General features: G+C 44.5%; 1 protein-coding gene across 1 annotated transcript in view; it reads left to right on the forward strand.

The window, feature by feature from the left end:
* Positions 1 to 4,894: 4,894 nt before the first annotated feature.
* LOC120916819 (transmembrane protein 272-like) overlaps positions 4,895 to 16,290 on the forward strand; it is a 33,668-nt gene continuing 22,272 nt past the window's right edge. The window contains exons 1-5 of the mRNA XM_040327761.1: positions 4,895 to 4,966; positions 5,418 to 5,469; positions 5,551 to 5,578; positions 10,451 to 10,482; positions 14,720 to 14,779. Of these exons, the coding sequence (XP_040183695.1) occupies positions 4,895 to 4,966; positions 5,418 to 5,469; positions 5,551 to 5,578; positions 10,451 to 10,482; positions 14,720 to 14,779 (244 nt within the window). The remainder of the gene's footprint in view (positions 4,967 to 5,417; positions 5,470 to 5,550; positions 5,579 to 10,450; positions 10,483 to 14,719; positions 14,780 to 16,290) is intronic.

The following is a 16,290-nucleotide window of genomic DNA, read 5'->3' on the forward strand; positions in this document are numbered from 1 at the left end:
GGGGTGTGGCTGTAGGACTGACAACATCGATCGAGTCTCCCTAATAAAAGGGATCACTCGATCGATGCGCCGCCACAGTGAAGCTCAGGAAAGCCGTGTTTACACACGGCTCTCCCCGTTCTTCAGCTCCGGGGAGCGATCGCGATGGAGCGGCTAGAAATGAATAGCCGCGCTGTCGTCCCGGATCGCTCCCCGCGGGAACCCGACCGCCGCATGTCGCGGACCCCCGACCCGCGGAAAGGCAGGGACGTACAGGTACGCCAATGTGCCTGTACGTGCCATTCTGCCGACGTATATGTAAATGCGGCGGTCGGGAAGGGGTTAAGAAGATCCCAAGCATTGTTCCCTTGTGAGGAAGCTGTTCGGTGGGGAGTCCATCTGAGGAGAGCCAAGAGAGGCTGGCGATCCAATAGGGTCTCGACAATCCACCGGGGATCAAGGTAATCGGTTACTGAGAGGTTGGACGTTGGTCACCTGTCGGTCGGTAACCCGCAAATAGGCATGTGCATTTTGTTTCGTTCCGAATCGAAATTCGGACGAATTTTTCATTATTCGGACATTCGGATGCATACGAATTCCCGAATTGCAATATTAATGAATTTACCGAATCCGAACGAACGTTTTCGATTCCGAATCGAAAACCCGCGGACGAAATTCGATCGGAATTCTAATTTTTTTTCGAATTCCGATCGAATTTCGTCCGCGGGTTTTCGATTTGGAATTCGAAAAAAAATTTTTTTTTTTTTTGGAATTCCGATCGAATTTCGTCCGCGGGTTTTCGATTTGGAATTCGAAAAAAAACATTTTTTTTTTTTTTTTTTTTTTTTTTTGGAATTCCGATCGAATTTCGTCCGCGGGTTTTCGATTTGGAATTCGAAATTTTTTTTTGAATTCCGATCGAATTTCGAAATTATATTCGAAGAGAGAATTTTCGAATTCGACCGGATTTTTCGAAATTCGGTCGAAAACGAACGAGTTCCGAAAACAAATTTAACACATGTAACGAACCTAACTTAACGAAATTAATTAAATAACGAATTAAAACGAAACGAAACAAAATTTTCCCTTTTGCACATGCCTACCCGCAAACTACCTGAAGGAGATCCAGGCCAAAGTCTATTAAGGAGAATCACCTCCGCTACCTCAATCCTAAGGAGGGTCTGTGGCAGAGACTTTTCCTCTAAGTTCCGAGTGATACTCCGGCTGCCAGGTCAGTGAGAGAGGCCTGTCCGGGTACGCTATACCCACTCCGGCTGGAGTGGCGAAGAAGACTAATGCCCTGTACGCACGATCGGTCCATCTGATGAAAACGGTCTGATGGATTTTTCCATCTGTTATCCGATGAAGCTGACTGATGATCAGTCGTGCCTACACACCATCAGTTAAAAAAACGATCGTGTCAGAAAGCGGTGACGTAAAACACAACGACGTGCTGAAACAAATGAAGTTCAATGCTTCCAAACATGCGTCGACTTGATTCTGAGCATGCGTGGATTTTTAACTGATGGACGTGCCTACAGATCATCGTTTTTTTCTATAGTTTTTTTATCCATCAGATCATTTTAAAAAAAGTTCCTAATTTTTTAACCGATGGATAAATAACCGATGGGGCCCACACACGATCGGTTTAGTCAGACCGTTTTCATCAGACAAACCGATCGTGTGTACGCGGCGTATAAGTGTTGTTGGAAGCAGGACTGTTTCCCTATTGTTACGCCTGAACCTGCCATTTCTCCTTTTACTTCAACTCTTCTATCACCACAAGTTTTATTGTTTTTACCCAGCTGGGTAATAAAGAGCACAGAAAAAGACACCTGTCGTGGACATTCCGTTACTACTTTATTCACCCCTAGGACAGCGGAGGAGCCATGAGGTAACATGCCACCCAAAACAAACCAGCAGATCCTTAGGGGGTAGTGCTACAGTTGGTCCATACACAGACTCATAATCTTTATTATTGGAGGATATATAAAGTGATCTTGATTAACCACTTCAGCTCCGGAAGGTTTGCCCCCCTACATGACCAGGCAATTTTTTGCTATACGGCACTGCATTATTTTAACTGACAATTGCGCAGTTGTGCAACGCTGTACCCAAATAAAATTGGTGTCTTTTTTTTCCCCACAAATGAGCTTTCTTTTGGTGTATTTATTTGATCACCTCTGCAGTTTTTATTTTTTGTGTTATAAACCAAAAAAGAGCGTACATTTTGAAAAAAAACAACAATTAGCCAGATTCACGTAGATCGGCGTATGTTTAAGCGGGCGTAGCGCAGCTCATATGCGCTACACCGACGTAACATAGAGAGGCAAGTACAGTATTCACAAAGCACTTGCTCCCTAAGTTACGTCGGCGTAGCGTAAATGGGCTGGCGTAAGCCCGCCTAATTCAAATTAGGAAGGTAGTGGGCATGTTGTATTAAAATTAGCCGTGATCCCATGTAAATGAATTCCCGAACGAACGGCGCATGTGCGCGCATGCTCAGAATCACGTCGCATATACTCCCTAAGATACGACGGCTCAATGCGTTCGACGTGAACGTAACCTACGCCCAGCCCCATTCACGTATGACTTACGTAAACAACGTAAAATACGATGGCTGTTCCGACGTCCATACCTTTGCATGGGTTGCGCCACCTATAGAGGTGTTTTATCTTTACGCCAGACGTACGCCTTACGTAAACGGCGTAGCTTACTGCGACGGGCGCAAGTACGTTCGTGAATCGGCGTATCTCGCTCATTTACATATTCAATGCGTAAATCAATGGAAGCTCCCCTAGCCGCCAGCGTAAATATGCACCCAAGATACAACAGCGTAGGAAACTTACGTCGGTCGTAGGAAGCCAAAATTCAGGCGTATCTTAATACAAGAATACGACGCATAGATACGACGGCACATCCATGGACTTACGCGGCGTATCATTAGATATGCCAGCGTAAGTCTTTCTGAATCCGGCTAAATATTTTTTACTTTCTGCTATAAAACACACCCAATAAAAAAATGTAAAAAATCTAATTCCTTCATCAGTTTAGGCCAATATGTATTCTGCTACATGTTTTTGGTAAAAAAAATAAATCCCTATAAGCGTATATTGATTGGTAAAAGTTAAAAGTTATAGCTTCTACAAACTATGGGGTATTTTTATGTATTTTTTTTTTTTACTTGTATTGGCCGCAATCAGTGACTTATAGCGGGACTGCGACATTGCGGCGGACAAACCAGACACCAAGTGACACTTTTTGGGGACCAGTGACACTAATACAGTGATACAGTGAATATCTGATTGCCTCCTTGGGGATCAGGAAGGAATTTTCTTTTTCTGCCAGTGAATTGGACCATGTTTTATTGTTTATTTTTTTCTTTCTTCTTTTCCTTCCTCTGGACCAACTATGGTAAATACAGTAATTACAACATGGTCCTATACCCAAATGAATGCTTAGCGGTACCACATCCCAATAGTATTGAAGTAAGAAAACCACAAGGAGACAAAGGGGAGCAAGGACATTCCAAATAACAAAGTATATAGACCAAAAAAAAAAAAATATATATATATATATATATATATATATATATATATATATATATATATATATATATATATATATACACATACAGTATATATTATAATTATGAGATTACAAAACGTTATTAAAATTAGAACATTCAAAAGCTCAGAGCTATAAAGGTATTGCAAACATAAAAAAATAATAATAAAAGCAAGTAGAAATTATACTATATGCTGGGGTGTGGAAAAGATGATCCGCACTCCGGTCGTTGCTCTTAAATAATATACGTATTTATTGACAAGCCACAGTAGACAAACGCAATAGGAAAGGTTGACGCATTTTAGCCTATAAGGCCTTAGTCATAACCACCAGTTTTTGTACAGTCTTGGAACTTCATAATATTTTTATCTACATAAATACCGTATTAATCGCGGTATAACGCGCTCCCGCGTATACCGCGCACCCCGATTGTTGCCCCCGAAATTCCTGTAAAAAAAAAAGTTATATGATTTTATTACTTACAGTTTTGGTGTCTTCCCATCGTCCATCGTCCGGTCCGGCGTCCGTCTGCGGCCTCGATGGTGTCCTCCCGGCTTCTCCAGCGCGCGCCTCAAGTCGAGTCCCCGCTTCCCGCGCTCAGTTCGAACGCCTCCGCCGACATATACCGAGTGCAGTACACTCGGGTACATTCGGCAAGGCTCGGCTTCGCTCGCGCTCATGCTCTGTGACGTTTATGCGTGAGCACCAGCGAAGCCAAGACTAGCCGAATGTACCCGAGTGTACTGCACTTGGTATATGTGTCATGGTCTTACCTCTCTGCAGGCTTCTTTCATCTGACATGTGCTGGTGGCCATATTGGTTCCTGGGCTTCTTATAACTTACCACACCCTGCGGCTCCTCCTTCCCACTGGGAGGAGCTGGATGCCTTGCATATATATAGGAGGTCTGTTGCTTCATTTCCCTGCTTGGTCCTCTTGAATACACATGCTCCTGAGATTGTGCTGCTGCTTTTGGTTACCGACCCGGCTTCCACGGACAATCCTTCTGGCTCCCGATCCCAGGCTTCGTTCGGACTACCCTTCTGGCTCCTGATCCCCGGCTTTGTTCGGACTATGCTTCTGGCTCCTGATCCCTGGCTCCGGTGGAAGACTCTGCTTACTGTTTGATCACCCGTTTGGACTTTAACCTTGCTGTTTGGTTTTTAATAAAGCCTTCCTATTTCATTTATCTGTTGTTGTACGTCTGATTCATGCTTCCGTGACAATATGTCGGCGCAGGATTTCAAACTGAGCGCGGGAAGCGGCTATCGGCGTATATCGCGCACCCACAATTTTCCCCTTATTTTAAGGGGAAAATAGTGCGCGATATACGCCGATAAATACGGTACATGAGGAAACCCAAAGTGTTTCAACTTGTAGGTCTTCCTCAGGGGGTTATACGTTCTGCTCTGGGGAAGAAGGTATTTCTTTTCGAAATGCGTCAGATGGCAGTGGCCCTCAAAATCTTCTCGTTTCCATCTGGAGTCTGTTGTCGTTAAGACCAATTGCCATCATCTGAATGCTATTTGCATTGTGTTTTTTTTCTTCCATATGTTTGTGAGTAGTTTTTAATTTTCTCCTTAAATAATAAAATATATCCAAGGATAATGCACAGGTTGGTTCGCCCTCTTTTCTTCCATTTCTCTTTTGGTTATACGTTGGTTCTCACCTCTGGAAGTTTTACGCTTACCTTTGTACCATTTCAGGTTATTCACTGGACTAGAACAGTTTTGTTTTTATTTGTGAGTGTGTATGTTTTTTTAATGGTAGATGGACTAGTGTCTTTTTTCCACCCAAATAACTATGCAAATACTGCCCTGACCACATATACTGTAAGTATTTCATAATATCCTGTTCTGGTTTTACTTTTAGTTCAGAAAAATACACGGGTATGTCACACAGCAGAGAAGTCTCCATAAGACAAGTCAGTACCAATGTACTTACTTACTTTTTTTTATTTAAAATACAAATAACAATAATTTTTTTTGTTTTATTGTGAACTTAGGCACTGAAAAGGGTGAAGAACTTAAACGGTAACTATTTAAACACTCTATGTGACTGCTTAATTTTATTTATATAACCTACTTTATGCTTTCAGTTTTTTTCTGTATTGGGGCCTGAAACAAAAAAAAAAAATTCTGACACTGTCAAACAATTTGGTTACAGAAACAGGCTGATCACATGATTAATTCCATATGTAAACTGGATTTAGGACCCTGTTTCTGGTTCAGTTATGCTGATTTGGAGAACTATGCCTATAATAACATTAGAAACAGATTTCTGTGTTTGCCTTAATACCCAAAGCATTATCTTCTAATAATATACATAACAATGCTGTCCCCAGGGTAGAGCTCAGGGGTGAATTTTGTAGCCCCCCCCCCCTCCCAAATTAATGATATGCTATTGATTGCCTACTTTGGAAAACATTGGGGTAGATTCACATAGATTTTGGCCGGCGTAGCGTATCTCAGATACACTACGCCACCGTAAGTTTGAGCAGCAGGTCTTGTATTCACAAAGAACTTGCGCTGAAACTTACGGCGGCGCAGTGTAACTGGGCCGGCGTAAGCCCGCCTAATTCAAAATAGGCTGGTTGGGGGCGTGTTCTATGTAAAATACTAGTGACCCCCACGTATTTGACGTTTTCAACTAACGGTGCATGTGCCATCCGTGGACGTATCCCAGTGCGCATGCTCCAAATGACGTTGGCAAATCGTCATGCTTTCGACGTGAATGTAAATTACGGCCAGCCCCATTCACGGACGAGTTACGCAAACAACGTAAAATTTGAAAAATTTGACACGGTTCCGACGTTCATACTTAACATTGACTGCGCCATGTTTTTGGTGGTTTATCTTTACGCCTGGAAACCCCTTACGTAAACGGCGTATCTTTACTGCGACGGCCGGGCGTACGTTCGTGAATAGGCGTATCTAGCTAATTTACATATTCTAGGCGTAAATCAGCGTACACGCCCCTAGCGGCCAGCGTAAATATGCAGTTAAGATACGACGGCGCAGGAGACTTACACCAGTCATATCTTAGCAACATTTAAGCGTATCTCAGTTTGAGCATACGCTTAAAGTTGCGACGGCGGGGATTCGGACTTACGACGGCGTATCTACTGATACGCCCGTCGTAAGTCTTTGTGAATCTACCCCATTGTTTTTTACAGTTAATAAGTGATATTTATTCAGAAAATCAGAAAATTCAGAAAGTGTCACAATCCTTTAAATCAGTGACATTGTGGGTATTTATAGCATTTACCCCATTACTAAATCTGATTAGTTGTTTAAAGTTACTTTTTTTGCAATATTTATCATTTCGGATTTTCAGTGAATGCTGAACAGTTACAGTAATGCCCTGTACACATGATCGGAATTTCCGATGGCCTAAAATCCAATGGAATTTTTCGTCAGGGAATTCCAATCAAGCTGTCTTGCATACACACTGTCAGACCAAATTCCGACAGTCCAAAACACAGTGACGTACAACACTACGACGAGCCAAGAAAAATTAAGTTCAATGCTTCTGAGCATGCATCGACTTGATTCTGAGCATGCGTCAGAGTTGCACATTTCAACTGTTCTATTTCTAAACACTTCTAAACACCGACGGAAAAAAGTCCGATGGGGCCCACACACGATCGGAATTTCCGATGAAAAAAGTCGATCGGACTTTTTCATTGGAAATTCCGATCGTGTGTACGTGGCATTAGAGACTGATCCTCTGAAAAATTAGTCTGAAATACTCCCAATAGTCGCACAATAGAAATCACTGTACCATCACATGACTTTTTTTAAAATGCATAATTAAAACGCAACCATGTTGCTGTAGACCAAATCTAGAGTGCTTTCGGCAGTTGCTGTAGAAAAGAATACATGTCGACTGTACATAAAATCAGCAGGTTTTTTTTTTTCTTTAAGCCCAACTCCAGGCAAGTAAAAAATGTACTTTTGCTGTGCCTGCCATGCAAGGGTTAATTGCTTGTTTAGATCTAGAGCTGTGGTGTCAAACTCAATTTCATCGCGGGCCGCATCAGCATTATGATTGTTCTCAAAAGGGCCGGTTGTATCTGTAAGATTGTCCAGCGCATCCCCTACCCTTACATAGCCACCCCACCATCAGACGTTGCGTCCCCCACGCTCCATTACATCACAGTGCACCCTTTTTCCATATGCTGCTGCTGGGAAGAAGCTGGATGCATTGCTTGACAGAAAGTTGGGGTCTGGAGGAGGACCAGAGGAGGGCTGGAGCTCTCCTGCAGCAAAACATCCAACATTCAACCTGTGTGCATGGCAGCCGGTCTGCCCGTTTGGCCTGCTTCTGTCGGAGGAGCATGCTGGAAAACCACCAGCCAGGGGCACAGCAGGGGAGACCGAACAAGCGAAAAAAAAACAAAACAACTAGTGGCATGTACTAGGCTTTACCCGACACTGCTAAACTGGTTCCTGCAGCTTCTTCTCCCCAATGCTCCAGCAGTCTAGAGTTCTGACATAACCAAGACCAAAGCAGGGTCTGTAGCTAGCCCTGCATTGGACATGTTGATGCCGAGGGACAGTTCACTGCCAAATCTTGGTGGAACGCCACCTGCCAGAAGAGTTGAGGATCAGGTAAGTAAAAGTGTTTCTCCTCTCCCCTATACAATAAAAGCTATCAACACTTGCAATATGGTCACAGCCCCACTACAAAGGACAATTTTGCCCTTTCCTGCAGTAGAGTGTTATCTTTTGGAACTTTGTAAATAACAGTTGTTGTCTTTAACAAATCTCATATTTGTACTTTTTTCTAGTTCATACATTTTAAGGCCCCTTTCACACTTGCGGACCATATGTCTGCTTTTTCATCCATCCGTGTGCGGATGAAAAAGGTCCCTATGAGATTGCGGGTGTCAGCGGATGAACATCCGCTGACACCCGATCTTGCCCGCCTCCACATTCCTCCGATTCTGCAGACGGAGGAAAACCCTATTTTTCCTTCCGTCTGCGGATCAGATCGGATGAACACGGACGCACGGTCCGTGTTCATCCGATCCCCCCATAGGGGAGAGTGGAGAAAAGACAGGGCGGTCCCTGCACAGTGTGCGGGGACCGCCCTGTCATCCGCCGGCTCAGCGGGGATCAACGGAGCGATCCCTGCTGAGCAAACGGAGGTTCATTACTGATCCGCCACGTGTGAAAGGGCCCTAAGTCTACATTTTCCATGGGCTTAGGCAATTTGCTATTCTGTCATGCATTATATCTTTTCAGTCAGAACTGCACTAAAAACAATGAGCTAGATTCATGTAGCTCTTACGTCGGCGTATCTATAGATACGCCGCGTAAGTAGAAAGTTGCGCCGTCATATCTATGCGTGCCATTCTGGTAGCTAGATACGCCTGAATTCTAGCTTCCTCTGACCGACTTAAGTGTTAGTACGCCGTTGTATCTAGGGTGCATATTTACGCTGGCCGCTGGGGGCGCTTCCGTAGATTTACGCGTAGAATATGTAAATGACCTAGATACACCGATTCACGAACGTACTTGCGCCCGCTACGCCGTTTACGTAAGGCTTACATCCGGCGTAACGTTACCCCTGCTATATGAGGCGTAGCCAATGTTAAAGTATAGACGTGGGAACAGCCGTCAAATTTTGCGCCGTTTACGCAAGTGGTACGTGAATGGGGATGTGCGTAGGTTACGTTCACGTCGAAAGCATTGAGCCGACGTATCTTAGGGAGTATATGCGACGTGACTAAGCATGCGCGGATCGTTAGTGAAAAAATGTACATGGGGTCATGGCTACTTTGTATACAACACGCCCACTACCTTCCACATTTGAATTAGGCGGGCTTACGCCTGCCTATTTACCCTACGCCAGCGCAATGTACGGCGCCAGATCTTTCTTATTAATGGTCTGGGCGCCCTATTTTACATTGGCGTAGCGCATATGAGATGCGCTACGCCGGCCAAACTATACGCCGAGCTACGTGAATCTGTATTTTTATAGATAATATACATCCGTTTAGAAATATTGCGCTAATTATTAACTTAATTAATGATGCCAACCGTGCTAAACAGTGATTCAAACTTTAAATATAAAGAAACAATATAGGAACAAATCCACAAACTACTGTCCAATTGTGTTTGAAATGTGCCCATGACCCATGATTAAGTCAAGTGACCATTGACGTAACGCGTGGGGGAGGAGCTACGAGCGGGACGGACAGTGGATCCGAATGAGTAGATACAACATCAGCTGAGCGGCTCTATGGAGGATTGGTGCACTGGATATCTATGCTTTGTTTGAACGGCGGTAGCGTGAGTGTGCTATTTCTAGAGGAATATCTTTTGTTTCCTTGGTGCCTTACCATCTGTGCAATGAGTTGTCTCCTCTCCTCTCTTTTTTCATGAGCGGTGTCTGTGTGGAGGAGATCCCCCATCTGTGAAGCAGGAGTGTGCCTGTGATTACATCGGATATTCCTATCACTGCACTGAACTGGGTGTTGTTGTCTTTATTTGAAACACTGGTGCACATTTCAAACACAATTGGACACTAGTTTGTGGATTTGTTCCTATATTGTTTCTTTATATTTAAAGTTTGAATCACTGTTTAGCACGGTTGGCATCATTAATTAAGTTAATAATTAGCGCAATATTTCTATATTATACACATTTTTACTTTGTTTGACCCACTACAAAATATTTTTGCAGCTTTTATTATTTGGTGATTTATTAATGGTATATTTTTGATTATTTAATTTAGCGCTGTAGTTATTTTTTACATTTTTAAATATACATCCGTTGCATTCTACTGTACACTGTAATTCATACATTTTACTGCCTATTTTATGTCCTTATTTATCATAATTTCTGAGAAAATATATATGAGTGATGATGTTGACCATGATGACTCTTGCTTTACAGACATTTAAAAAATGGCTCAGCCTGTAATATAGGTAAGTTTATAAATTAATTATATTATATAATGTGCTTTATTTATCAGTGGTTTCCAAACTGCGGCTCTTTGCCTGCCTTAATCTGGTCTTTGCTGCCCCATTCGTCCAACTGATACAAGACACTATTCCTCCTACTAACACAAACAACGAGGCATAATTTTTTCCACTGACACCAATAGTGGGGCATATTTCCTCCTACCTCCATCTATTCAATGGTGGGGCACTATTTCTTCCACTGACACAGACAATAGGGCATCATTTCTCCCAGTGCCACCAATGATGGGCACTATTCCTCCATCTGATGCTAATGATGAGGCATTATGCTTCCCAACGATGGGACATATTCCTCCAATTGACACCAATGATGGGGCACTATTCCTTACACTGAAACCAATGATGTAGCACTATTCCTCCTTCTACTGACTACATGTGCTGTGCATTTTTTTTACTCCCACTGACCACCAAGCCTGAGGCATTGTTTTTTCTCCCTGATGATGAGGCATTGTCTGCTCACATTGGCCACAGTCTATGGGCCCTTTCACACGGGCGGATCTATTTTTAGACATCTGCTTGCTCAGCGGGGATCGCTCCGTTGATCCCCGCTGAGGCGGCGGATAACAAATCCATCTCTGCACACTGTGCAGAAACGGACCGGTCGGATCCCCACTTTCCTCTATGGGGGGATCGGATGAAAACGGACCGCAGAGTTTGTTTTCATCTAAACGCTCCGCCAGTGGGATGGAAAATTGGGTTTCCATCCGTCTGGATTTAGCGAATCGGGGCGGATCGGATGTCAGTGGACATGTCACCGCTGACATCCATCGCTCCATAGAGATGTATGGAGCGCCCGTTCAGGTTCGCCGAAAAAACTGTCAGGCAGATCTGAACGGTCCACCCTTGTGAAAGGGGCCTAAAAGAACAATCAACTGGTCCTTTGTTTAGAAAGTTTGGAGACTCCCTACACTACATATTAGCCTTTCTCTTTTTTTTTTTATTAGCAAGGCATAAGGGCCCTTTCACACCTACGGACCGTATGTCCGCATTTTCATCAGTCCGTTGCGGATGAAAACGGGACATACATGGGTCCCTATGTGATTACGGGTGTCAGCGGATGACCACCCGTAATTTGTCCGCCTCCGCAAAGATCTTGCATTTTCGGACGGAAGAAAACCCTATTTTTCTTCCGTCTGCCGGATCGGATGAACACGGACATACGGGTCCGTGTTCACCTGATTCCCCATAGGGGAGTGCGGAGGAAAGACAGGGCGGGTCCCTGCACAGTGTGCGGGGACCGCCCTGTCAGCTGCCAGCTCAGTGGAGATATTACGGGGATCCCCACTGAGCTGTACGGACACACGGAGCGGATCATTACTGATCTGCCCCGTGTGAAAGGGCCCTAAAGCCATATACAAAGTGCACTGATAAATAGCAACAAATATAACTTCTTCTTTATTTGGTCTGAATTTTGACTAGTGAAATCCGTTTGGTTGCTGCACTTTGCCCATACAGTATGTAAAATTACTTGGAAAAAAGTTGTTGAAGTACTGTAGACCTTGCAGTGGACCAATAAACAAAACCAGCATTAGAAACAGAGTAGAGTGGAGCCATGCTATAACCCACTTCAAGTTTTTATTCTTGTCTAATCTCCCCACTGTGGACTTTTCTACTCCCTTCCTGTCCTGTTGACACTTTACTAAAGGCAAATTGGCTGTTTGTTATGCAAGTTGCACCTTGCAAAGGATAGCCAATGATCTGCAAGGAAAAAAAATAAAAAATTGAGTGAGCAGAGCCATGGGTGTAGGAACCCTTACAAATCTGGGGGGGACAGCATTTTTACTCGCCAGGTATATTCTTATCCAGTAAACTGGGAGTTGCTAGCGGCCGAATAGCGCTGCAAAACGACAGTAAATCGCCGCTAAAAATAGCGGCACTTTACCGCTGATGCCTCTGTGTGAAAGTAGCCTTAGGGCCCTTTCACACTATCGGACCGTATGTCCGCATTTTCATCCGTCCGTTTGCGGATGAAAACGGGACATACATGGGTCCCTATGTGATTACGGGTGTCAGCAGATGAACATGCGCTGACACCCGTAATTTGTCCGCCTCCGCAAAGATCCGCATTTGCAGACGGAAGAAATCCTATTTTTCTTCCGTCTGGCGGATCGGATGAACATGGACATACGGTCCGTGTTCATCCGATCCCCCATAGGGGAGAGCGAAGGAAACACAGGGCGGTCCCTGCACAGTGTGCGGGGACCGCCCTGCCAGCTGACAGCTCAGCAGGGATTTTACGAAGGATCCCCGCTGAGCTGTACGGACACACGGAGCGGATCATTACTGATCCGCTCCGTGTGAAAGGGCCCTTAGAGTGCCGCCTAATCAGTGGCAATGAGTGCAGCCTCAACCTCCTTAATGAGTTTGCATTGATTTCAGCATGCATTGCATGGAACACTTTGCACATGCTGAAATCAATACAAACTCGTTAAACAGACCACATTCATTAAAAGTTGATATACAGATCATGATTTTGCAATAAAGTGATCCATGCTGCAAACTCATTAAACAGTCTCCACCTTCAGTGAAAGTTTGCAAAACTTGAACTGTCGCTAAAGGGAGAATGTTGAGTTTGCAGCATGGATCACTTTATTGCAAAATAAAGATCTGTATATCATGATAACAGTATTTTATTCAATTGTACCTTCTGTCCTTTGCAGGGGGTTCCCCTCGTGCTTCTCTCTCTCCTCCTGCTGTCATCAGACAGCCCGCCCCCCCCAGGAGAGGAACCAGTGAACAACAGCCGCACGGAGGGGGGGGCGGAGCTTTAGGCTCCGCCTCTGCCAGTCAAGTTTGTAATCCATTAGTCATCGGCCGCTCCGTACTATCCCCCGCCCTCCACATTGAACTCCGTCTCTCCAGCCCTCTACATTGCCGCTCCCTCCTACTATCCTCAGCATTCGTGAGTATAGCGGCAAAGCAGAGGGCTGGAGAGGCGGGGCGGTATTAGCATTCGTGAGGAGAATAGTAGGAGGGGGCGGCAATGTAGAGGGCTGGGCCGCCGCGCTGCACAAGCAAAAAACAGGCTGAGACAGCGCCGCGGCCGTTTTACCTGGGGGGGATTTTACAATACCTGTCCCCCCCCGCATTATTTCCTGGGGGGGATGCGTCCCCCCCATCCCCCCCGGTTCCTACGCCCATGAGCAGAGCTACACCTCATTCACTAAGCTCTGGGGCAAATTCCCTCTTAATGTGCAGAGTCCTTTGCAAAGTGAAAAACCTATAGGCCCGGATTCAGGTAACACTTACGCTGACGAATCTTTAGATACGCCGCGTAAGTGCACAGATGCGCCGTCGTATCTATGCGCCTGATTCTTAATGCTAGATACGCCTGAAATGTGGTTTCATCCGACCGACGTAAGTTTCCTACGCCATCGGAGCCTGGGTGCATATTTACGCTGGCCGCAAGGGGCGCTTCCATTGATTTACGCGTCGAATATGCAAATGACTGAGATACGCCGATTCACGAACGTACTTGCGCCCGTCGCAGTAGTATACGCCGTTTACGTAAGGCGTACGTCCGGCGTAAAGTTATTCCACCTATAGGAGGCACATCCCATGCAAAGGTATGGACGACTGAACAGCCGTTGTATTTTACGTTGTTTACGTAGTAGTACGTGAATGGGGCTGGGCGTAGGTTACGTTAACGTCGTAGGCCTTGAGCCGTCTTATCTTAGGGAGTATCTTCGACGTGATTCTGAGCATGCGCGCGCATGCGCTGTTTGTTCGGACCATCATTTGCATGGGGTCGCGGTTCATTTAAATGGATCACGCCCACCGTCCACCTATTTTGAATTAGGCGGGCTTACGGGTAATTTACGTTACGCTGGCGCAACGTAGGGAGCGAGTGCTTTGTGAATACTGCTCTTGCCTCTCTATGTTACGTCGGTGTAGCGCATATGAGATGCGCTACGCCGGCAGAAAGATGTGCCGCTCTACGAGAATCCGGCCCATAGTATTTAACTTTAGTAAATCAACCCCTCTGTGTGACTAGGTCTCATGAAGTGAGAAAACCTGCAACAAGAAAAGCGTTGTAAAGATTTTTTAACCCTTTCCTACTCTATCCACAGAAAAAATAATGCTTGAGGGTTGATTTTGGTCTTTTATTCTTGTGTTTGATCCATTTGTTTACCTTTATCTACTACTACATCTGGCTGAAAATGTAACTCTATTTTTTTTCTAGGTCTCCAAATATTTTCATTGATAATCTGGATTGGTTTAAGCATAGCTATGATCGTCATGGGTAAGGAAATCTTTTTTTTTTATCTGGAACTGCTCTAGGTATTTTTGTTGTGTATATGTGGCCAAATTGCAGGACTACATTGATTACTAATTTGTATGTAAAACAATGATAAGGATTAAAGTGGTAGTAAACTGTGCAAAAAGCCACAATTTGCTAGGGAGCACCGCATACTAGCACATTATGACAGACTTGACTATAACAAAGATTCCTCTAGAGGCACCTGTCAGCGCTGACAGGGATTCCATCTTCACTTTGTCTTCCTGGTTTGCGGGCTCTGGGTGTGAACCCATGCCATCCAATTCAGGTGGGGACAAAAAAAAGGGTCCTGCATGATTTTGGTTCCGAATGCGATGCAAATTCAGCAATACAATCTGTATGGCTGAATTTGCATCGCACAGACATCGCATGTAATCTGCACAGCAGTGAGGTGCGAATCACATGCAATGTCTGACATCACAATAGTGTGAACAGCCGGCACTTAGACACCACCCGTGAGGGATCAGTAGATGCATTAATCATCTCTGATTGCCCCAAGTGTGGACACTCGCTTATAGCTCCAAGCCAACAGGTTAGATCAATCCATCGGGAAATTAATTCACAACGAATGATCCTAACCAGGGGTCAAGTCCTGGAGGAAAAAAGTGTGAGAACTCCCACCCAAGATCCACTCCCCCACCAAAAAAAATAAAATGATACGCTCATATGCATAATTACTAAACCGCATGTTTGTTTTTTATTCGATCCACTGTACCTTAGTAATCCTTTATGTTACTAGCCGTTTCCTGTATATGGATTCATCGGGTAGCGGGATTTAGAAAGAGCTTGCTTCTTTCTAAATCCCGCGATAACTCGTGGCAGACCTCCGCAATGTCTCCTGGGAACAATGACAAAAGCTCCCAGGAGACATTGCGGCATCGAGGAAGTGACAGAATACCCGCACACTACCCGACGAATCCATATACAGGAAGCGGCCAGTAACATAAAGGATTACTAAGGTTCGCCTGCCCCTGACAGTGACTCGAGCTGGGCATCGCCGCTTAGTGAAGGATTGGATGCTCTTGGCTGCTCTTGGCTGCTCTAGTCCTGCAAAGGGAACTGCGTTCCTGCTGTGAAAAAAGTGCAGGATCTCCGTTCCCACGCGTTCCCGCAGGACTTGAGCCCTGATCCCAACCCATACAACTCAAGAACCCAGCGCGACCATAATTCTTGCAAATAAAAACATTTCATATAAATGATCAAATACAACATATATAATGGAAAATATAAAATAAACAGTTTCCATATTGATCCAGAAAAATAGGTATGAAACTAAAAACCACCTAAGAACAGTGAATGACAATCAGCACATACTCGTTACAATAAATCCCAGAAAAACATCTTCACTAAACGAAAACAAAAAATCTATAAATCCAAAAGCCCTCCCCAATATCCTGACACAAGAAGGTCCCAATATATTAAGGCAATGAATATATTGTATATTCACATGTAAAGGTAAAGTAAACCACGGCTGG

Source organism: Rana temporaria, chromosome 11 (assembly GCF_905171775.1).
Source record: "Rana temporaria chromosome 11, aRanTem1.1, whole genome shotgun sequence".
Lineage (NCBI taxonomy): Eukaryota > Metazoa > Chordata > Amphibia > Anura > Ranidae > Rana > Rana temporaria.